The 24,957-nt window shown below is 37.4% G+C and overlaps 2 protein-coding genes and 1 long non-coding RNA gene across 4 annotated transcripts; 2 read left to right on the top strand and 1 right to left on the bottom strand.

The window, feature by feature from the left end:
- The first annotated feature begins 1,259 nt into the window (after window positions 1-1,259).
- hvcn1 (hydrogen voltage-gated channel 1) lies at window positions 1,260-6,322 on the top strand. Its single transcript, XM_055208901.2, has 6 exons — window positions 1,260-1,418; window positions 3,741-3,947; window positions 4,032-4,136; window positions 4,270-4,501; window positions 4,631-4,743; window positions 4,823-6,322. Exons 2-6 carry the CDS (start codon window positions 3,768-3,770, stop codon window positions 4,877-4,879), a joined length of 687 nt encoding a protein of 228 aa, XP_055064876.1. The 5' UTR covers window positions 1,260-1,418; window positions 3,741-3,767; the 3' UTR covers window positions 4,880-6,322.
- Window positions 6,323-8,247: 1,925 nt separating this feature from the next.
- Window positions 8,248-18,207, bottom strand: tctn1 (tectonic family member 1). 2 transcript variants are annotated; one of them, XM_073874081.1, is made up of 14 exons: window positions 17,833-18,207; window positions 17,589-17,706; window positions 17,054-17,184; window positions 16,489-16,637; window positions 16,045-16,147; window positions 12,122-12,234; window positions 11,871-11,891; window positions 11,635-11,772; window positions 11,430-11,555; window positions 11,244-11,332; window positions 9,364-9,495; window positions 8,880-9,039; window positions 8,592-8,723; window positions 8,248-8,443 (listed from the first exon to the last, which is right to left on the bottom strand). In XM_073874081.1, exons 1-14 carry the CDS (start codon window positions 18,143-18,145, stop codon window positions 8,297-8,299), a joined length of 1,872 nt encoding a protein of 623 aa, XP_073730182.1. In that variant the 5' UTR covers window positions 18,146-18,207; the 3' UTR covers window positions 8,248-8,296. The 2 variants fall into 2 exon arrangements, with proteins under 2 accessions (XP_073730182.1, XP_073730181.1); XM_073874080.1 differs by having other exon boundaries at window positions 17,054-17,187; window positions 17,833-18,206.
- On the top strand, window positions 12,277-15,131 carry LOC129450453 (uncharacterized). Its single transcript, XR_008646347.2, has 2 exons — window positions 12,277-13,843; window positions 14,308-15,131. It is a non-coding gene; the product is annotated as an uncharacterized lncRNA (long non-coding RNA).
- Window positions 18,208-24,957: the final 6,750 nt, after the last annotated feature.

Genomic DNA, 24,957 nt, shown 5'->3' with positions numbered 1-24,957 from the left:
TCACCTTCAAACTTAAAGAGAGATCTCAGAGTAGTGAAACTGAATAAAATGTTGACAGGCTGTAAAGGTTTCAAAGGTCAGCCGCAGGATTGGCTAATTTATGTTACTTCATCTGGAGCCAGCGTGACTGCTACAAAATGTGAAATATAGGCGCCGTGGCATTTTCAGAAAGGGATGTTGGTTGGTTCATTCTAAGCACTGTAACTTGGTAACAGGCATGCTTGGACAAAGAACAACACATGTGAAATTAAAATATAAATGTTGTAAATATAAAAATAAAGACAAGTATTTCCTATAGATATCTATGGTGAAAGTATAAAGCATTCAAGTCTCAGGAGGTATCTGCCAGGAAAGACTAAAATCAAAAATCCATTTCAAATGTTAGATATGTTCTAAATTAAATAAAGAATATATAAAAAATTGAAATTTAAGGTCATGTCACATTGCCTTTTACGTCAGATCTTACAATTACGTATTTGGTATAGGACAGTCTGATCTAAACACACATCTGATCTGTTTAAAGTATTTCTCAATGTGTTTCTGTGGACTTGTGGTCACCAGTGACTGTGATAACAAATTTGATGACTCAATATAAACGTTTTTCACTTGAATTTATTATAGAGAACTTATAGCATAGCCTATTAAATATCTTATAATAGAGTATTGTCATGAATTGCATCATGTATTCTTTTTCCTGCTTTCCCAGTCCAAGTTTTGACTTACAAAAGTTGACATAACTTATAAAAACAAGTTGAAATTGTTTACCTTAATTTTTTAAGTTAAAGTAACATAAAATATATGTTAATTTTATATAATTTTTACAATGCATGGGCCCAGCATTTTTGAGTTTATGTCCCTGTACCTTAGCAACAAGATCATGTCTGTCCTATTTAGCTTTTACTATACTTTTAATACACTGTACTCTTTCATCCAATACAGTAACTGACCTACTAATTAACTCATTTCTCATAATAACTATAAATCCAACAATAAATCCAACAGACAAATGGTCAATTAAAAGGTCCCTATCTGGCACTAGGACTGTACCCTTTCAAAAACTTATTTTGCACGTAAAGAGCTCATATTAGTACCTCAGAGGTACATATTGGTACCAAACATATATATGAATTTTACATATTAGGACATTTTTAAAGATAAATTAATGTGATTTAAACTCTTTACATATAAGAGATATTGAATGTGTCAAAAAAGTTATGTGTCAATTTTCCTAGAATTTGGGGAAAGATCACATGTCACTTCCTCTTTACTGCATCCTGAATCCTGTGCAGATCTCCCCAGACTTCAGTAGAGTCGGAGTTAAGGGTCAAAGTTTTTGCAGATTTTGGAATTTTGCTCCCGAAAACTGCGATCAAGTGCTGCGTTAACCACCGGCCACACTTCTTCTGTCAACATAAAAGGTAAACATTTATATTTACCGTGAATATTTAACTTTAAATATTTAACAATGACTTTTGCTGCATTGACTTTTCGCTGTCTTTAAACTCGCGCACGTAACGTTATAGTCTGCATCACGCGCTAAAAAGACATCACGTTTAAACGAATTAAAATAAGATGAGCACTTACTTATAAAGCAATAAACTTTTTTACATTTAAATACATCAACGCCTGTTTGTTTGTAAAGTCTGTCAGCTGACGGTCCAAATGTTGAAGGAAATCACGAGTTAAGTCACAAAAGGAAGAAATGTCAGTGTTTTATGATGCATTGCGTCCGGTGCGTTTGCATTGTCTGCTAAATACGAGTTGCCTGTGTTAAAGATTGTGCTCGTGGACACTGTTTGCAAACCTGAGGGATATTTAAATGGCAAGTGTCCATATCACTGATGTATTTAACTGTTGTCTTTATTATGAACTAATATTTGTTTGCACGTGTGTTTAAGCAGTAAGAATCTGTTATTGATATAAGTTGCTTGTAATGGGTTAAAAAGTGGATTTAGTTTTTATTTAGAATTTAGTTCTCGTGTGATACTTCATATAGTCCTTGAAAAGTAAAACTTTAAACTCTATCGTTGTTAAACATTTATAAAAACCAGTTTTTAAGTACATGCAGTGTGTTGAGTTATATTGTAGCCAATGTAATGCTAAGGAGTATTGAAAAGCAATGCCCATCATCAAATATTCATCAATAAACATAGATGTCTATTTAAAGGTGCAGTGTGTAAATTTCAGCAGCATCTAGTGGTGAGGTTGCGAATTGCAACCAACGGCTTAAGGGCTCGTTATAGTTGTGCGTACGTCTTACGGCGTAGGTTCCGCGTTGGTTTTCATTTATACTTTTGCGTCGTCATCTGGGTTGACGTGCAAACACACCCGCAGGCCGCTGGTAGGCAGTAACCACGCGTGTAACCACAGTAGCAGCGCGAACGTCAAAGAAGAAGATGCTTAGCAAGTTAACCCACAAATAAAGAAGAAACAGCAACTTGTTGTGTATAATTTGAGAAGACCCGCAATGATGGAAGTAAATAAACAGCGACTTTTGATGCAGTTTGAGTTAAATCACTCCTCAACCTGGCTCATCTTTGTTTTCACCGTCACAAATGGAAATACCTATGACACAGTTTTTTTACCTGACGGGAGGGGTTCTGGTGGACCAATCACAGCGCTTGCGGTCCGCGTAGATCTGACGCGCTGTTAAAATTAAAATTTGTATTTACAATTTTTTGCGAGGTGCACGTCAGGCTATACGTAGAGCTACGCAGAGGCTACGGATAGCCTACGCCGTAGAACTTACGCACGACTATAAATCGCCCTTTAGTCCACTGCTCACCCCTCGCTTTTGAAACGCATAGAAAAGCTACGGTAGCCGCCACCGCCACATCTTCGGAGACAGCTTAGTAAAAAAAATTGTCCGTTAAGGGCGACACAAAATGGCAACTTCCATGTAAGGGGACCCTCGCTGTATGTAGATAAAAAGGTCTCGTTCTAAAGTAATAAACACATAACGTTTCATTATGAAAGGTCTTTATACACCCCTGATAATATAATTTTGTATATTATTTTGCATTTCTGTCAAGAGATCCTTCTAAAAATTACACACTGCACCTTTAAACTGAATAAATTCTAAATTTGTAAACTTGTAAAGGTGTCGGCATTCTGCAACAAATATTATGAGAGTATTTTATTGTTCTATTTCTATTCTATTTCTATTTTTTTTTAAACATTTTGGCTTCGGTATGCTGCGATTTAAATCGATACTTCACACAAAAATTAAAATTCTTTCATCAATCTCATGTTATTACAAACCTGTATAAATTTCTTTATTCTGATGAACACGAAAGAAGATATTTTAAGAAATGTTTGTGACCGAACCAGTCAGATGCCCCATTGACTTCCATAGTAAGAAAAAGAATACTTGGAAATCAGTGGGGCTTCCGACTGGTTTGGTTACAAACATTCCTCAAAATATCTTCCTTCGTGTTCATCAGAACAATGAAATTTACACAGGTTTGTAAATGGTGAAATAATTTTTATTTTTGGGTAAACTATCCCTTTAACATGGGCAGAGGATGCCCTCCAAAACTCAACAGCACCCCACATTTTTCTTGTGTAAATCTATTGAACCTACTGACGAGGATGGCCATTTTTAATTTCTCCTGCTGAAAGATTTGAAAATATGCACGACAGTAAAGGTCTAAGTGAAGACAAGCCTAAGCACTCTTAATAATAAGGGTTCTGTTTAAAAACAAAGCACTTTTATTTAAAAAACAAGTTTTAACCTTCAGGCCCACCTCATGTGAACTCTGGGCAAAATGTCCCGTTTTCTGAGGCATTTCACTACTGTGGGTGATGAGCATGACAGCGCTCCGCAGTGGCACGATGAGGAAGTGCACGATGCGGGTGATGACTTTGAGCTGTCAACGGGGCAACAGCTGGGTCAGGTCAGCTTCAGGGACTCCTTACGGCGACTATACAAGGCTGATAAGTTTCAGGTAAACTATTTAAAAACAACGCCTTTTATTATGCAACTAAAGGTAGTTTGGTGATGCTTTTCGTTGCGTTTTTTTGTTGATTAGATTGTTGTTGTGTGCCTGGTGGTGTTGGATGCCATTTTTGTGCTGTGCGAGTTGCTTATCGACTTGTCTATCATTGAAGCGGATCATCACAAAATTGCCCCGCAGGTGAGTACAAGTTTTGAGGAAAATGTATTTACACCACGCCATGGATATAATTGTGTTTTGTGTCAACATAAATACGACGTCAGTGAATATTGTGTGATAAATCTCTGTCTAAATGATACTGTCGTTGTTCCAGATTTTCCACTATCTCAGCCTTTCCCTTCTGACGTTTTTCATGGTGGAGCTGTGTGGGAAAATCTTCGCTTTCCGCCTGGAATTCTTCCGGCATAAGTTTGAGGTGTTTGACGGGATTGTCGTGGTGGTGTCTTTTATCCTGGATATTGTATATGTCTCAAACGAAGATGCATTTGATGCCATGGGCCTTCTCATCTTGCTTAGGCTATGGAGAGTGGCCAGGATCATAAATGGTATATGACTGATTTTAACTCATTGACATTTTACAGTTTTCCAGTAAGCAACTGTGCAATATTAAACTATTTGAGTTATATACAGAAATGTATGTAATATGTATCCTGATTGTGTTTGCTTGTCGTAAGGTATCCTGGTGTCAGTGAAAAATCGTGCCCATCACAAAGTTCAGAAACTGAAGGTGATCAATGAAAACCTCGTTCATCAAATTAATGAACTTAAAGACCAGAACACAAAAATAGTAAGTACATATCTCTCAAAATGACTGTTGTAACCATTTGCATGAATGTTGTTTGATATGTGTCTTTTTCTTTCAACAGGAACAGGAAAACACCAGGCTTCAGACCATCTTGAAACAGCACGATATTAAGTATTGATGTTCGGGGGGTCCAGCAGAATGCTTATTAAAACACATCACATGTTACTGGTAACTTAAGACTGTGGTGTACATAAATTATCTGTTCCATATGAAATGTGAAGAAATGCATAATACAGTGCATTGTGTATGTTGTCACTCTGTTATAAGTTTAAAGGCTGGTTCACACCAAAAATTATACATATGGGGGCGGTTTCCCAGACAGGGTTTAGATTAATCCAGGACTAGGCCTTAGTTTTATTGGGACATTTTAGTAGATTTTACAAATATAGCTAACAAAAACATTACTGATGCGCATCTTGAGACAAAACCATAACACTGATGATGTGTTTTAATGTCAGTGCAAGCTGATTACAGTTAAAGGTGCAGTGTGTAAATTTTAGCGCCAACTAGTGGTGAGGTTGAGAATTGCAACCAACGGCTCAGTCCACTGCTCACCACTTGTTTTGAAATGCATAGAGAAGCTACAGTAGCCGCCACCGGAAAAACATGTCATCGTCGGACACACATAGTAAAAAAGTTTGTCCGTTAAGGGCTTCTGTAGAAACATGGCGGCACAAAATGGCGACTTCCATGTAAGGGGACCCTCTGTGTATGTAGATAAAAACGCCTCATTTTAAGGTAATGAAAACATAACGGTTCATTATAAAAAGGTCTTCATACACCTCTGATAATATAGTTTTGTATATTATTTTGCATTTCTGTCAAGAGATACTTCTTAAAAGGACACACTGCATACATTTTAGTCTAGGACTAGACTTAAACCATGTCCAGGAAACTGCCCAGTAAAGTTTTACAGCTATAACAGTAATGAAACAGAGAAATAATATAATAAGGATTACTTTCAGAGCGATTCCTTTTCCAGCTGGTCAATGACAAAACATTGACAGCCGATTTAAAATCCATTGGAATTTGAAGCAATTGTGCATTTACAATAAATATAATTATTGTTATTGTGTGTGAACAGGCCTTTAAAGTGCAAGTCTTGCAGATCTATAACATATAACGGAATAATTTTTATGTACAGTAAAGAGGTCAAATTTTGTGTGCAAAAATGGGAAATGTATAAACTACACAAAGCGTATGTACCGTATTTTTAGATCAATAGATTATTATGTGATTTATTTTTTTTATTCTGAATCTTTAAATCGGTATTACTGTTTTATCTATAAATTGCACTAGCTGCTTTTCTCACTGTAAAGTGAATGTGTGTTTCAGAAAATGAAGGGGAAGTAGTAAAAAACCTATGAAGTGGTGATGGACTAATATGTTGATGTTTGTCCATTTTGAAATTATTGGCCTGATAACCATTGAGCCAGTAAACAGAAGTGACATTTTGCTCACACATCCATTTCAAAACTTGCCACAGGATTGTGCACATTTTCTGTTTTCAGATGCATTTGTGAATTTTAAGTATGTATTATAAAAATAAGCATTTATTTAACTCGATTAAATGTGTGTATGCCTCATTTGCTCTGTATATTTGCAGCGGGTCAATTAATATTGAACACGCCATTATTTTGTTTTAGTGAATATATTTCAGAGGGTGCTGTTGACATGACATTTTCTCCAGATGTTGCGAACAACCCATGCAATCCACACATGCAAAGAAATTAAATCATAGATGTCAATAAATGAAGTTATGTGTAATGATGTAAAATGACGCAGGAAAAAGTATTGGACCCCTGAAGAAAAGGAGGTGCCAAAAGGCTTGGAAAGGCAAGACCGTCAGTAATAAAAAAAGCAATCCTGGCCCTTGTCAGTGCAAATAGTAACAGGTGGTTTAGTTTCAATTGATGGCATATCAAATACCAAGGTGTCATGCAAGAAAAATGAACAATAGTTTTACTACAGTTAAAAAAAACTATCGTTACTGTAAACCATGGTTTTCAATGACTAAAGTTATGGTTACTATAGTAAAACCATTGTTTTGCTAATAGTAATTAATACACCAAAAAAAAAAAACATGATTGCAACACTTTTACCACAAAAAACATGGTTAATTTTCATAAGGATGGGTAAACACAAACACACATCAAGGGAAACTTTCAATTGGTTTCAGAGAAAGAAAATAAATCTGCTAGAATGGCCCAGCAGATGAATTGAAAATCTAAAAAAATAACTAAAGCTCAGATTTCATAGAAGAGGCCCAAAAAGATTTAAAGACTTGTTGTGTGAAAGAATAAACGGGTCAAAATCACACCTGAGCAATGCATGCAACTAGTTTGTCCATGCAGGAGGCGTCTTTAAAAGAATATTCCATTTTCTTGGGGGAAAAATTCAGATGGTTTGCTCACCACCATGTCATCCGGGATGTTGATGTCTTTCTTTGTTCAGTCGAGAGGAAATTGTGTTTTTTGGGGAGAACATTGCAGGATTTTTCTCTTTTTGGTGGTCTTTGGTGGACGCCAACAGTTAATACTTAACTCAACAAATAACCGTTTTTTTCAACGGAGTTTCAAAGGACTATAAACGATCTAGCGAAACGATTGTCATTTTTTTACAAGAAAAATAAAAAAATATGCTCTTTTAAACTACAACTTTTCGTCTAGGTTCGGTCTAGCGCGACCTAACGTAAATGCGTAGTGACGTAGGGAGGTCACATGTTACATATATAAAACGCACATTTGCGGACCATTGTAAACAACAAACTGACACAAAGACATTAATTAGTATCAGTTGACATACAACAACGTAGGAACGGTCCTCTTTCACCACACTCGTAAACACTGGGGCGGAGTTTCGCGTTCGTCCTCTGTGACCTCTTGACGTATTGCGTGGGGTCACGCTGGCAACCGGATCTAGACGAGAAGTTGTGCTTTAAAGGGGTATATTTGTTGTTTTTCTGAACAAAGAAAGACATCGGCATTTTGGATGACATGGTGGTGAGTAAATTATCTGGATTTTTCTTTTAAGAAAATGGACTATTCCTTTAAGCTTTTATTACAAACAAAAGCTTTTGTTCAAATTATTAAGTACATTTCAGTAAGCGTGATTTATGATCATCTATGGTTTGATATCTTTGAATGTGTGGATTGCATGGGTTTTTGGCAACATCTGGTGAGGGTTTCGTGTCAATAGCACCTTAAGAGATATGTTAACTGAGAAATATTGTGACGTGTTCAATACTTATTTTACCCGCTGTATGCATCAGCCATTGAAAAACCCATTTTATTTAACCATATAAGTACGAAAGTATTCTTTATTTTTTATGAGTGCATTATATACAATACTTATTACTATACAATAAATATACATTATGTACAAGTATGAAATTAAGTACTTCTAATAATTCTCATCCAGCTATCAACATAGCACCCATTTTAAAATGATCTTACTGTTAGACATTGTTTTCTGAAAAGCAGTTTTTCAGTAGTGCAATAAAGAAACTGAAATGTTCTTGACAAATACCTTTCCATTACACGAATGGAAAGAAGAAGTCAAAGGGTAGTTTAGCATCAATCGTAGGAGGAACTTTATATCCTGGACTGGCAGATGCAGACACATCAACAAAGCTTACAGAGGTAGTAACAGACAGAAGACCACTAGCACTGGTAAGCAGGGACTAAAGAAACAAAAATGAAAAACCTTTAAATTCAAGTGTAAAGCCAATGTTAGCTAAAACATGCCACTTTCTCATAATGAAATTTGATTTTTTCTTCTTCAAAATTGTACTAAATGCATTTAAGGAAGCAAGTCATTCAATTTCTTACCAAACTGCTGGTATTAGTAAGGACTGTTCCCATGACGCTGACAATCTGAGCCTGGGGATTCACCAAGGTTCCGTATTTGGTCCATTTTACTTCAAGATGGTAAGACAGTGGCAAGCTGCATGTCTGTGTGCTCTTAGTTAACCATAAAGATATTGTTTTACAAAACAGCTTTGCATCATCATGGTAACCACCAACTAATTTTAAATGTCAACATTTCCCCTTTCTCTCAAAGTGTGAGAACTAGCATGTTTATTTAAGTGCAGGGTTTTTTATAAGAAGTTTGTTTACCGATGTTATGGTTTGGTTCTGTATTGGGACCCAGTCCAGTGGATTCTGAGGCAAGGAATTCCCAAACGAGGCCACGTGGTCAGGGACGTTCTGCCCTTTCAGCACTGATAAAATGACTTCAGATACCAGGGAGCAATTAACTGCATCTAAAAGCTTAAGAATACATGAACATAAACTCATTAGATGCAACAGTGATGTTATACATTCAAAATTACAACTTAATACTAAATCATTATTTTGAATACTTTAAAGGCAGGGTGCATGATTTTTGAAAAACACTTTGGAGTCGGGCCGAGTAAACACACTCGTAGCCAATCAGCAGTGAGGGGCATGTCTACTGACTGACATTGTTGCCTGGGTTGCGTATGTGTGGGGCGTGTCTATCAAAAGAAGGACCAGATTCTGTTGATTAGGTGATTTCAAATGTCAACATTGGCTTTCAGAGATCATGCACCCCGCCTTTAAGCAAGACACTTACTTAAGAGTGCAGCCAGATACCATGTCTATACCAAAAAGGACAGGGGAACGCTGGGATGAGCCAAGCAAGCAATCCTGCTCTCCCGAGTTTTGGAAGATGGTCAATGATCCTTTGGGATCAGTGCTCTGAACAATTCCAGTAAAACAAGTGTCAAGGATTGCACCAAAAATGTAGCTGTTGGCATACATCATATACTTTGGATACGTATTTAAAGGTCCACTGTGTAGGATTTAGTGGCATCTAATGGTAAGATTGCAAATAGCAACCAATTACTCTGCCACAGCTCACCAATCTCTTTCGAAATGCAGCATAGCGAAGCTATAGTAAACCCCACAGGCTGGGACAACGTAATGACGAAACCCACCCTGTAGAGAAGTTTGTCCATTTAGGGCAGGGGTGGGCATTCAAAGTTGTCCTGCAAACTAAGTTTAGCTCCAAATTTAATCAAAAACACCCTCCAGAACCAGGAATCCAACCCCTGGTATAGGGCTATAGTATGGCGGAGCAGAATGACGATTTTCCATGTAAGGGGACCTGTGATGTAATGTGATCAAATGTTTAATTTATACACTGCTGATAATATAGTTATGTATATTCCACTGCATTTCTGTCAAGAGATCCTCCTAAAAGTTACACAATTTACCTTTAAGTCTATTATGGAAATGCAAACAGTAGTCCAAACTTAAAGGGACTTTTGAAAATATACTCATTTTCCAGCTCCCCTAGAGTTAAACATTTGTTTTAACAGTTTTGGAATCAACTTTTAGCATAGCTTAGCATAATCCATTGAATTTGATTAGACAATTATTAGCGTTGCGCTAAAAAATAACCAAAGAGTTTTTATATTTTTCCTATTTAAAACTTGACTCTTCTGTAGTTACATTGTGTACTAAGATGGACGGAAAATTAAAAGTTGCGATTTTCTAGGCCGATATGGCTAAGAAATATACTCTCATTCAGGCGTAATAATCAAGGAATTTACTGTCGCAACATGGCTGCATGAGGCGCATTGATATTACGCAGTGCCCGAAAATAGTCCCCATAACTTTCAATAGCAGGGGACTATTTTCGGGCACTGCGTAATATTAACGCACCTGCTGCAGCCATGTTACGACAGCAAAGTCCTTGATTATTATGCCAGAATAAGAGTATAGTACCTAGCCATATCTGCTAGAAAAATGCTTTTTTAAGTTTTAATTTTCTGTCTGTCTTAGTACACGATGTAACTACAAAAGAGTCAAGTTTTAAATGGGAGAAATATCAAAATGTATTGGTTATTTTTTAGCGCAATGCTAATGGTCTAAACAGATTAAATGGATTGTGCTAAGCTAAATCGGTGCCGCCAGACCTGGATATCAGCTGAATGGATTCCAAAACGGTTAAAATCAAATGTTTAACTCTTGGGGAGCTGGAAAATGAGCATTTTTTTTAAAGTGGAGTGTCCCTTTAAAAAACTAAATTGTTTCTGTATATGACTCCTATATGCACAGGTTGCACAACTGTAATTCATGGGCTTATCCTAGTGCAAGACTAAAATGCATGTTTGAGCTGCCTTAATTTAAAAACACCTTGTACTGACATATCTTAACATATCAGAGCTATTATTTTGTCTCAATATGCACACCAGTATTGCTTTTTTGTAAGGTTTGTTTCTCAAAACAACTGAAATGTCATAATTATAACGAAGGCCTAGTCATTGATTAATCTGAAATCTTTCCAGGAAACAACAGCTTAACTGTAGTTTAATTTTCTATTTATTTCTCAGTATAAATTACGCATTAACATAAATTAACTTTAATTTTATGGACCATAGTAAAGAAATACTTTAATTCACAGGTTCATCTCTAACGTTCCTGCTGTCTGAAGAGTTTTCTATTAAAGGATATTCTGCTGTTCTCGTTCCTGCCACAAGAGGCAGTCCCACCACATAACCGGGATTCCCACTGAATCGCAACCCTGCTGTGCCAGATATCTCCTGTCAAACGATATACAACATATTATTACATGCTGCACTGAAAATGGAAATTATTTCACAATTATTTTAAGACAATACAATAAAAGTAGCAAGGCACCTGCAGGAACGTAATCTGAAACTCCTGTTGTATAGGCACCATGGAGGTTTTTATAGCTCCCAGCAAAACCGATGCCGTCACATTCAGGATTTCTCCAGTTTTACTGTATCGGAATATGTATTTCACCTAAAAACATAACAGTACTTATGACCACGCTTGCTTAGGTCATGATTACAGCATCTTAAAATCTTAAAAATGCACATACCTGCTTTACAACATTGTTGCAGACATCACCAGACTCCAAAAGCACAGGCACATAGGCTGAACTCTCAGCGGGGTCCCCCGGTGTCCATGTGCCCTCCAAAGACTCAAGGGTGATGGCTGCCACTTTTACACCAATAACCTAAGATAACATATCTTAATATCTAAAAATATAATTCTTAAAAACAATTACTGTAAAAGCAGCTTGCATGTAAAGAATATTTAAAAAGGTTGGCTTACATTAGCATCTTTGTTCTTTCCCTGGAAAACAAGCAAGATATTGTAACATTAAGGCACTTCCTGTAGACTTTACTTTAAAGACTGAAGGGGCATTTACACGACAATGATTTACAGGAAAAAATGTATGCGGTTTGAGTGTTCGTTTACATACCCTGTTAGGAAATTTTGCAACAACGCAAAGGACACACTTTGCCATTCTCTACTAAATCGTTGTCGTGTAAATATAGCCTAAAATGTAATAAAACACTCACTGAACAGATGTTGACCATAGTATAAGTTCTCAGGTCTAAAGCCTCAAGGGTTGAACAGACTTGTGCCAAATCAAAGCTCCTGATACATCGGCTTGTCTGGTCCTTTAGAAAGGCTATAAAAACAAGTCTACTTATTAAATTGCTCGTTTACAGTTGTTTTGTTTAAAGTGTATGTTGCAGGTTAACCACCACTGTCGATTAATGGGTACATAAATCACTCAAGATATGTGTATAATTTTTAAAATGTCTCAAAAATGGTCTTAAAGACCACTTTTTTTACGTTTTTGGTATTAACGGTTTTTTTAACGCAATTCTGCGATGACGTCACGTTGGGGAGAAGTGGAGAAAGACTCAGCCAGAGCCATAGAGATAGATGAGACATTTATTGCTGTTTAATACTTACGTATATAATTTGGAAATCATATATACATCGTAGGAAATATATAATGTGTTATACTGCAAAGTTACTTTGCTAATTATTATTTATGATATATGTGGAGATAAATAAAACTTCGCAAATCTGCTGATTTGATCCATTCATGTCCTGACCACCAGGCTAGAGATTTTTAAACATCCTTAATCCACACTTACTAGTCTATCAAATAATATCTCAAATATATTGTTTTGTGAAATAAAAGGATGCTTTGTTTTAATGTTTATGCGATTATAACGAATCACACGATCATTTTATATGCAGCAGCAGTCAGCAGCTGCAGCATACTCGGATCCGACCGCATACATACTGTAATAAACAGTCGTTCGGCGGCTTTTTACATCACGACAGGCTAAGCCATTTGAGGAGGAACCGCTCATTGATCACCGTATTTTTATAAATCCTGTACATGTTTGGACCTGCCGAACAGGTTGAGCACTTTTAAATACTTTATTGAGCAGAGAGGCTGCCTGCACAGTTTGACCAGCGGGCTGCGGGAACCGGCGCACATCACGCCGCCAGACGGTGTTGCTAATATAACTCGAAATGTATAACTATTATCAGATCGGCCCGGGAAAGTCCCGACTCTCTCGATTGCAATTCCGCTACTGGCTGTAAGAAAGTGAGTGCGTTTGGGTCGCTGGTACCCGCGAACAGACGTGACGTGCTTCACTCACCTTCCAGGATTAGAGACATGCTGCCGTTTGTGCTGAAGATCGCATAAAGTTACACCCATTTCAGGCAGGATCATGGACCCCCTCAAGCCAGCATGCACGAGTATGTTAATTGTTTGTTTACTTTCTACACGAAGATATGCTAACCTTATGCTATCTGGCTGTCTGCCTATCTCTCTATACTAGCCTATCCATCTGTCTGTCTGTCTATCTATCTGTCTATCTATCTTATCTATGTATCTATCAATCTATGTATGTATGTATGTATGTATGTATGTATGTATGTATGTATGTATTTATCTATTATCTGCGCTATCAGAACTGTACTTTACTCGTCTTTCTATTCACCTTATTTTTCACGACAACAAGGGCGGCGCCATAGCGCTCAGTTTGTCAACGTACTTCCGGCCGCATAGAAGAAGAGCAGCTGAGGCAGTGACTGAAGGCGACGCGTTAAGCTTAAAAAGTTCATTCAAGCGCCTTTATGTTTGTTTCTTACCAATTTTAACGGACGGGAAGCCGACTGAGGAACACCCTTATCCCAGGCAATGGTTCGACTACGATGGTCCGGTAACTTTAAACCACGCCGGGTGTTGAAAAGGTGTCCAGTTTCAGGTAAGCTATCTTAGCTAACTATGTGCTCGTTCGTCTAAAGTTAGATTTGTGAAGTCCGTTCTACAAATACACTTAAGATCAGTAACGTTAGTTTATAAAATGCAACTATTTTGAATGGTTTTAATTGTCCACCAATATTTATATATTTACGATAGTACAACGAGATATTATAGTACATTACATTATTACAGTAGCCCACGTGATTCCTACAAGTTGCTGAGATTTCAGATGCTAGAATGTCAGTTCATTTCTCATTCAGATATTGATAATGACCTATTAAACAACGTATTATTTAACACTGAATTTAGAGGCTGTATGTATAATGTTACTGTCTCTTTTTAATGCATCTCTCTCTTACACACTGTTCTGTTTAAGTATGGGTGCCATTTATATATTAATTCTCATGATGCAACTTTACTTTAAATACTAACATAAAACTGTTTATGGTTATATTGTTTTCACAGATGCATTGATGTGTAGTGATGCAGTGAACAACTGTGAGGATGATACAATCAACATGTTCCTAAACTGTGATGCAGAAACACAATGGGAGGATCCATCCGTCTCTGACCACAACTACACTTTAAAATCACAACTCAACCTGAAGCAACCTACATCTGATATGGGAAAACAATGGTGCGGTTTCTCAGACAGGGCTTATGCTGGTACCAGGCTAAAATGCATATTTGAGCTACAAAAATGTAAAAACACCTTGTACTGACATACCTCAACATATATGAGTGCCATTGTTTTGTCACAAGATGCGCACCAGTCTTGTTTTTTTGTAAGGTTTGTTTGTAAAAACTAAAATGTCCTAATATAATTAAGGCCTAGTCCTGTAAACCCTGTCGAAGAAACCGCTTCAATGTGTTAAGCTGGCACAAATGTACATATCTTTGCTGAGAAACAACCATCTTTGTCAGCTTTACAGAGGGTTGATATTGCATCCATTACACAGTTGCCAAGCACTTTACCAGTACATACACCAACAGCTTCCAGATATACGCTTGGGATCAGCTCCTGATGACTCTGATAAAGCTGTGTCTTAATTTATTGCAGGGTGGTCTTGCTGAAAAGTTAGCTGTTTCTTAGTCTAGTTATCTTTATAAACCTTTACAGTGTGACCTGCTTTTACCTGTTGTAAAGTTACATTAAACCTTCATATGTGATTAGATGTCATGCAGTGATATTAAACATTTACAATGTGAGCTGTTGTGCATTTATTAAACCTTTACAATGTGATCAGGTGTTACCTGCCATGCAGTTATATTAAACCTTTACAATGTGATATGATGTTGTGCATTTATATTAAACCTTTACAATTTGATCAGATGTTACCTGTCATACAGTTATATAAACCTTTACAATGTGATCAGATAGTATCTGTAGGGAATTTCTTAAACCGTATGTGAGCTTTGTAGATTCCACTTAAAATGATTTAAGTCTCCTGATTTGAAGGAATAAGTGTTGACAAGTTTGCAAATGAATTCTATCATACATTACCACATAAAAACGAAATAGTTATTGGACTGGCTAAGGTGCACATTTGCTTTAAAAAAGACGAAATCACTGTGTAAATATTGGTAGACATACTTTTAATAATTTTCAATGCTGCTCCATCAACTCCTGACAGGACGAGGTAATTAAATATGCCAGGTTACTTGCCGCGGCCGCTTCATATCGTCTAACCACGAGACGATTGATGGGACAATATAAGACTATCCGAGCGTCATATGAAGTTTTAACCGTCCTCCTAATTTAAAACATTTACAGCAGTAGCGATATTTGTCATTTCGCTAAAGTTATAGTGAACTACAAACAATCTTTTAACCACCAAACTAACCACCGAATGCACTGTGCCATATTAGCAGCGGAAGGCGGTTGACAAAATGCGGAAGAGCGAAGAATTAAAAAGGGGCGTGGGGGAATAAGGTGAATTGTCATTCTCAATGCTCTCAAGGCGGCATTGGTCAATTCTCTCCCCAGCGTGACGTCATACAGTGCGTTGTGAGGGAAAGGAGAATCATTGCAAATTGCTGTACTTTTTCATACTTTTTCGGGTTTTGTGATACCCAACAACATACAATACAATGGATAACAGTTTAAATGTTTATTATCAACAAGCAAATTGCACAAATTCGTTGAAAATTTTTACCTGCAAAACGCCCTTTAAAGTTAAATAAGTTTTTGCTCTGTCCTACCTGCAGGGTTTGCATCTAAGCAGTGGGCTGTTCCCGCAGAGGCAGGGATAGTGAAAAATTCCCGCTCAGCAGCCTCATTTACTGTTTGAATGATATCTCCATACTATGGGTAAATCGGACAGAAATGTCAGTTTGTGAAAAGGTTAATCAATTCAAATGGCGTATTTTCAGGAGAACATACAAACCACAGTGGTACAGGACGTAATCCAATTCTGGCCCATTCAAACAGAAAATAAAGGTTTTGTAAAATAGGAAACATCTTACATTGTAGAAATCAATATGTTGTGGGGAGAGGGATAATATCATTACATGTATTGATTCACTGTAATCATATTAACCTCAAAACTGATGCAAGCTTCAGTACATGGTTAGGGTTAACTTGATTAGGAACTACAATTGGACATCAAGATACGCTGTGCTTTTATTAAATATTGACTATTTTACCAGGTATCCAGGGGAATTTCCTATTTGAGGGCTCTGTGCACCGTTGTCCCTCATGCGGCCAAAAAAGAATCCAACAAATTGGTCGAAAAGAGAGTCGAAATTTTCCTCTGTGGGAATTTTGGGAGTGCCGAATGAGATTCCTTCTTCATCTTAAAAGGAAACAATAGATGTGTTGTAAACAAAGCCTTTGTTTGTAAAATAAAACAGGCCATGGTTGATGTTTAACATGGACAGTTTATTGTTCCAAGTGTGCATTTATATAGATCAAATATCTTAAAGAAATAAAATCTCTGTAACTGTTTTCTCACTTCCATGTTATTATTGCCCTATATGCTGTTATTTTTCTAAATAAAACACAAAAACAGAAAAAACATAACAACAATTTAAGAAATCCTTTTAACCAATCAGATGTGTTTAGTAACCCAATGGGTAGAGCATTTTGCAACTTAACGGTCATGGGTTCAATCCCAGAAAAACACATACTGTTAAAAACCATATAGACTGAATGCTCAGTAAGTCACTGGATAAAATCATCTAGCAAATGCATAAATGTAGATGTACGCACAGTTAGCAGACTGAATACAGAAGACATCAGGGTTGACCACTTGCTGGACAGACGAATCTACACGTGACAGACCGTCTGTTGTTGCACTCAGTGAATAGACAACTGCATCCTGTTTGCACAGTCTGGGGTCACTACTGTAAGCATATAAAAAGTGTAAATACCAACATAAAATGTTAGTCTATGGCAGTGGTTCTCAAACTTTTTCAGCGTGCAGCCCCCTTTGTGTATGGTGCATTCCTTCGCGCCCCCCCCAAAGAAAATTTATGACAAAAAACAGTTCTAAAAACTTCACATTTTAATTAAACAAAACATTCAATTATACAAAGTAGTGCTGCCTTATATTTTTTAGGTTTAATTTCACAGAATTCAAGATAAATAATGTATTTTATAAAATGTAATAAAACTGGGGCCGCCCGGGCACCATCTCGTGGCCCCCCTGGGGGCCCCGGACCCCAGTTTGAGAACCACTGGTCTATGGCATACATGCACCTCATTCATCCCTTGTTTGCATTTGAATAGTTCATGAAGTGCTTACCTGATGGTTTTTATTGAACAGTCAGTGAATAGAGACCGTTCCTCTGTGCAGTCTGGATCACAGCAACAGTTAATGTCACACTGCTCCTTTTGTAAGTTGCATGGGCATAACTTAAGGACTGAAGAGAAAGTAAGGGTATTTATATATAAAATGTATATATTTTTGGTTTATCCAATGAATCAGATTAGATACAGATTAGTTAGACAATTCAGAGAGATGTCTAGTCTAGGTAATGCGGTCTAACCTTCGGTTACCGGAGCAGGAAGGACGCCGGAGACGGGCAGAGGTACTGCTGATCGCGGTGATTCGGGTGCCGTGTCGGGGATGGAGTTGTCTGTGGACCTGGTCACAGATTCGGATGTCCGCGCGGTTGAATCTGGTAAAGGAGGAGTGGGAGTGAATCCTAACTCCGTAAAATTATACGATTCGTCTTGTTCTGTAAAAGTGTCATTCGTTTCCTTGAAAGTGATATTATTGCTGCCGGTAGTATTTGTCTGCTCAATGCACAGTGCGCTTTGTAAATATACCAAAACAACAATCCAGCACAACGCCGCCATGCTGCTTGGTTACATCGCGTTGTCAGTGGTAACCAGGAAATGAAATGCATTGTGGGATTGTGAGTAAAAGCTGCGGATCCTTCTTCTTCTTCTTCTTCTATTGACTTTTTATGGCGGATGGCAAACCAACTTATGGTGCATTTACCGCCACCAACTGGACTGGAGTGTGAAGCACTGGTAAGCATATGACATTCGCATTAACGTATAAAGAAAAAAAAAAAGGTTAAATTCTATCAAATACTCCTATGTCTTTAATATATTTTATTATAGAACCATATATAATACTTTGTTTTTCTTGTTTTTTCAATATATTTATCAAATTGAATGCTTCAACCCCCATATTTTTAACTTCATTGATGAGTTTTAACCTTTCATTCTTATATCTCTTACACTTTATTAATACATGTTCTATGGTTTCTGGCTGACTACAATAATTACATTGACCTGATTCATGTTTTCCTATTTTAAACAAAGAATGATTCAATCTAGTATGACCCATTCGGATGCGTGAAATTGCTGTATCTTCTTTTCTGTTCCTGACAACATATCTTCCATTTCCTACTTGCTGTTGAATGTTATACATAAACCTACCCTTGCTGTCACAATTCCATGCCTTTTGTCATTTGTTTTTTTATGAATTCTTTAATTTTCCCTTTAACTTCATTTTTTCTCAAAGTAATTTGGACATCTATTTCTGAATGTTTTAGAGCTTCCTTAGCTAGCTTATCAACCACTTCATTCCCCTCCACTCCCACATGAGCAGGAACCCACAAAAATGTTATCAAACTTACATTACTAACTCTTAACAAACTAGCAAGTATCTCAAATATACCCAGCTAGCAAAAAGTCGTCTATTGGACGTTGAGTAGACGTAAACCTTCAACATCTAATTTTGGTCCACTGAAGGTTGAAAATGAAAATTGAAAAGACGTCAAATTTGTCCAACTTTTCAACGTTGAAAACAGGTCGATCTTCAACGTCTAATTACGGTCCAGTGAAGGTTGAAAATGAAAATTGAAAAGACGTCAAATTTGTCCTTCTTTTTAACGTTGAAAACAGGTCGATCTTCAACGTCTAATTTTGGTCCATTGAAGGTTGAAAATGAAAATTGAAAAGACGTCAAATTTGTCCAACTTTTCAACGTTGAAAACAGGTCGATCTTCAACGTCTAATTTTGGTCCATTGAAGGTTGAAAATGAAAATTGAAAAGACGTCATATTCGTCCATCTTTTCAACGTTCAAATCAGGTCGACCTTCAACGTCTAATTTTGGTCCACATTCGTCCATCTTTTCAATGTTGAAAACAGGACCACATTAACATACCAAATAACATTTTATAAAATGAAACAAAGCTTTAAAGGGTTATAATAACTTTAATAAAACAGCACATTTTAAATAGTGCAAACAGTCAAGTAACCAACAGATTTCACAGTCTGCAATAAACAGGTCGGTCCAGTAACCAACACAGAGTGCAATAAACATATACCAACACAGATTTCAGAGCGCAGTAAACATAGGTCAGTCCAATGCAATGAGCCAGAGGTTTTCAAAGCTGTCCTGGACGACTACTAGTACTGCACAATTTGCATGTCTCCCTCATTAGACACACCTGGTTTAAATTTTCAGCTCATTAGTAGAGACTGCAAGACTTGAACTGGGTGTGTAAGGTAACTGAATGAGGTGTGTCACAAAAGGGAAACATGCAAAATGTGCAGTACTAGTGGTCCTCCAGGACAGCTTTGAAAATCCCTGCTATGAGCAGTCCAGAGCTTTCTGTAATCTGGCGGTTGGTTGGGCTTCTCTCTGTGATGATGGGTGGAAGATTCGCGTCACATTCACGCCTCTTCGCTGCTTCTTCTTTCAGTTTTATGGCGGTTGGCAACTACCTTTAATGGTGCATTATCGCCACCTGGTGGGGTGGGGTAATAGATCATGAATCCTCATTGCACCACAATCACAGTTTCATATTTTTTATAACTTTGACGTAATATGTAAAACTCTTTACATTTACTTAAGATAATTGTAGAAATGAGTGAAGAGCCCATGATAAATCCAAACCAGCCGTATTTATTACATAAACATCTGTAGTGTATATTCAATATACAGCTTACACAGCCACGGGCAACAAACCGAAATTAAACACTTCAACCCGGCAGGGAAATATAAATCAGCGCCAACAGGACTCATGTGCACTTCCACTAGTACGGTGTCTCTCAGTGTTCATAGAGTACGCAAGCGCAATCATTAACAAGAATGATCTACAATAATAATAATCATGGTTTGGTCATTTGTTTTCTCCGTTGTTTTAGCATGTATAACAGATTATCTAGCTGTCTTAGATTATGAGTTGAAAACGTGGTCAGTTGAAAACACGTAGTCAAACAGTCCAGCCAAAACTACTTAGTTGAAATCACGTCGTAAACCAGTCCAAGGCGGCCCGACTTATTTTCAACCATATTTCAACGTTGAAAGACCGCAATTGTTTACTGGTAGATTATGAGTTGAAAACATGGTCAGTTGAAAACACGTAGTCAAACAGTCCAGCCAAAACTACTTAGTTGAAATCACGTCGTAAACCAGTCCAAGGCGGACCGACTTATTTTCAACCATATTTCAACGTTGAAAGACCGTAATTGTTTACTGGGTAATGTCTTGCCTTGATGATTTTAGTCCACTATAAGACTCATTAATGCTGCGTAGGAATCAGAACAAATTGTTACTAAGCTTGGTTTTACATCCTCTACCCACTGAAGGGCTACCACCATAGCAATTAATTCTGTTGCGTACACAGATACATGATCTGATATTCTTTTTTTAATACTAGTTTTAAATTGCGGGATATATACTGCAGCAGCAGATCTAGCTGCGGATCCCGTTGACTTCAAAGCAGATATTAGATATGTTCGACTTCATGCAGCACTGTAAGAACTGACAGCCGGGTGACGTCAACGTAACGCGAGAACGATTAGAGAAATCAGACGAAGTCAAAATTTCGTCTCGCTGTCGCGGTACTTTGACGTCATCCGGCTGTCGGTTCTTGCGGCGCCGCATGAAGTCGAACAAGCCTATTCTGTGCTGTGGGGCTCATCTACAGCAGTGTTTCCCAACCACTGTGCCGTGGCACACTAGTGTGCCGTGACAGCTTGTTTGATGTGCCGTGGAAAAATTTAAAATCACAACTGTGTGTGTCAATGTTACCAATTCCAGCCAGGATATAATCTTTGTGTTCATCAAAACAAGTACTTGCATTGAATGTGAGTACTACATTTAATATAGTAAAATATTCCAGTTTAACAAGTCATTTAAGCATTGCAATAGAGGTCTGTGCGTTTCTTTTAATGCTTTTTGGTATAGTGGTGTGCCGTATGAAAAAAGGTTGGGAAACACTGATCTACAGCATCTACTACTTACCAACGGTAAGTATGTATTTGTTTATGGCCGGACTTACCATTGGGCTTGATTGGGCTTGAGCCCAGGGGCCCCGGCCAATAGGGGCCTCCCTGCTTGCTTGCGTTCGTTTGATTTGTTCAGTCGTTTTCATTTTGTATTTTATATATATATATATATTTATTACACGGCTCTCTGGAATGCTTGATTCTGATTGGTCAGTTGAGACATTTGCAGGTTCGTTATTTTCAAATAATAACCGCTCCAAAGTAATAACGCATAGCCGGTACTACTTGTACAATTAAAATCGCTCCGCACCAATAAAGATTACTGTTTGGCGCCATCTTGTGACAAACACTGGACAACCACAATTAAGAATGGAAAATTTTGACATTAATTTTAACATGTACGGAAAAAACAAAACATTTAAACAGTGGATAGAAGAACGAACAACGACAAGACACAGAGAGCTTACTGAGACTGAACTTGACAAAATAGAGCATGACAGCTACGAAGCCAACACACAAAAAAAATACAGAATGGGCATTAAAACTTCTCAAAGATTGAAAAGAGAAAAAAAATGGAGACAGACAAGTGTGAAGCAGAGGATCTTAATAGGTTATTACGATCATTTTATGTATCTGTCCAAAGTTTCGCGGTAGGATAAAAATGTTAATTTAAAACAAATATGTCAATAATATGTTTCAAATTCATATTCATGTCCAGTTTTTTTCTTATGTGGCAAGTAGCCGTGTAATAAGCGGGATAATGTAGAGGCAGCCGGTAGTTGTCGCGAAGTGGGCCCCTTCAGTGTGATACAAGACGGTCGCCGTGATTTCACCAAGTAAGATGTGATGCTGGATCAACGTTTTAATCAAAGATACCCCAACTTACCCTTAACTCAAACCCTAACCATTTTAAACCCTCAAATTAGTGTGAAATAATGAGGAGTATTTCTGAAAAGCCCTATAACCCAATCCTTCGCGTCGGGTCCTGATCAAACTGTCGGGGCTTATTTCCCGATAACTACCGGCTGCCTCTACATTATCCCTTACATATATGTCAGTCATCTTGGTGCTGAATATGACGCGCTGAGTTTACTGCTTTCGAAACCCATTGATGCTAGTAGCGAATACGCGAAATGGGAGTCATGAATGAGCTTTACAAATAACGCGAAAATGAAGCGCTCAGTATGAAAAAGATTAATAGAGTAGGCTATGGTCTTGTAACTCTGTTTTTTCTTGTTTATTCGTAATCCAACGTGATACGCCGGTATACACAGTATACAAATGGTCAAGGATTTCCGTATACCCATTTAAAAAAGCGTGAGGATACTTAAAGGGCTCGTTATAGTCGTGCGTAGGTCATACTTCTGCGTCGTTGTCCGCGTCGACGTGTATTTACATATGCAGACCGCTAGTTGGCAGTATCCACGAAAATCTAACCAACAGTAGCAGCAGTGCAACAGCCGAATTGTGTATGTTTGTAAGAAACAGTCAGTATTAGTAATGGCGGCATGTCGACAGCGACTATTGTTGGAGCTTGAAATGTTAAACATTGAAGAACAGATTATTTTTCTAAAACTACTAAAAAGGAGACGACGACGAAATGACAGAAGATGGGGTGTTCGACCATTGCATCAAACGAGAGAACACGAAGGAGAGTTTGTCACGCTTGTCCAACAGATGCGGGACATGGATGAGGAGATGCATTTCCGATATTTTCGTATGTCGGCAAGTCGATTTGACGATTTGGTTCGTCGTTTACAACCCTTTATAAGTCATCAGTCAACCCATGGTATGCCAATAGATCTTCGGCAAAGACTGGCAGTGACCCTCCGTTTGTTAGCTTCAGGTGCTACCCAACAAACAGTAGCTGCTAGCTACAAAATAGCGGCATGCACAATGTCTTCTATTGTGTCCGAGGTCTGTAAAGCACTTTCCCAGCTAACAATTTTACGTTATAAAAACGTTCCCGGAACGTCTTACGAAAGTTTGGAAAACGTTTATTTTTTAACGTTCTTACAACGTTAAAAGCGTCCAGTTTTTTAGACGTGGCATCAACGTCAATGTGTGGTTATAAGAACGTTATTCCAAACGTTTTTAGAAAGGTTCAGTCTGTTGTTATATTAATGGTCTAATAACGTTTTTAAAAACGTTATTGAAACGTTCCATTCACCATTATATTCATGTTCTCAGAACGTTTTTCTAACGTTTGTAACTGGTTACAAAAACATTCGGTTGAAACGTTCTAGGAACGTTAAAAACGTCCAGTTTTTTAGACGTAGTATTAACGTTATTGTTTGGTTACAAGAACGTTTTTAAAAACGTTTCTAGAATGGTTCGGTTTGTTGTTATGTTAATGTTCTAAGAACGTGTTTCAAAACGTTATTAAAACATTCCAATCACCATGATATTACTGTTCTAAGGACGTTTTTAAAACCGTTCTTGAAACGTCCCATTTGCCATTATATTAATGTTCTAGGAACGTTTTTCTAACGTTTGTAACTGGTTACAAAAACATTCGGTTGAAACGTTCTAGGAACGTTAAAAACGTCCAGTTTTTTAGACGTAGTATTAACGTTATTGTTTGATATAAGACAACAGAGGCAGAGAGTAAAATCAAACAGTTTATTAAAAGTTGTGGTAAATTGTAATGGTAAAAAATGAAAGTCCAGGTGAAGAGCAGGCACAAACACACCACCCAGTCACAGGTGTATTCCAGAGTATCCAAATATCCAACACAGATGATGACAATGACTGGAAGCCTCTGGTAGATAGAGTCAGATTAGTCCATGCAGCATACAAACATTGCTAGCACTGGACAGTGTGTTTGTGTGTGAGAGTCTTAAATGGTGCAGAGATGATAAGGTGTGTCAGGTGATCGTGATTAGTAATTGGGTGATTTTGATCTGGTGAAGTGAGTGAGGGAAAAACCTGGCAAATCCGTTACATCACTCATATAAACAATGTTTTTTTATATATATTTTAAACAATAACATTCCTTTCACTTAAATATTCTCAAAGTTTTTGTATGTAAATGTTATTGCAATTATATTTGTCTCTAAAATTCCAATATAGAAATTATAAAATGGAAAGCTAAACGATTATTCATTAGCCTTCCCACCCCACAGTTGAGTCAAGACTGGAACATTGAAATAATCAATTAGATTAAATAAAATGTGACTGAATCACAAAAACCAGTCATAAGTAGCACAGGTATATTTGTAGCAATAGCCAACAATTCATTTTATAGCTCAAAATTTTAGATTTTTATTTATGCCAAAAAGCATTAGGATATTAATCCAGGACTAGGCATTTTTATTTTTCTCATCCTTACATTTACTTAAATTTCTTTAAATCTAGGGCTGGGCTGATACAACTTTTTCATGTCTGATACCGATGTCGATACCATAACCTTGAGTA

Source organism: Misgurnus anguillicaudatus, chromosome 12, assembly GCF_027580225.2.
Source record: "Misgurnus anguillicaudatus chromosome 12, ASM2758022v2, whole genome shotgun sequence".
NCBI classification, from domain to species: Eukaryota; Metazoa; Chordata; class Actinopteri; order Cypriniformes; family Cobitidae; genus Misgurnus; species Misgurnus anguillicaudatus.
Note: the sequence above shows the minus strand (reverse complement) of the source record. Positions and strands in the feature narration are given on the sequence as shown.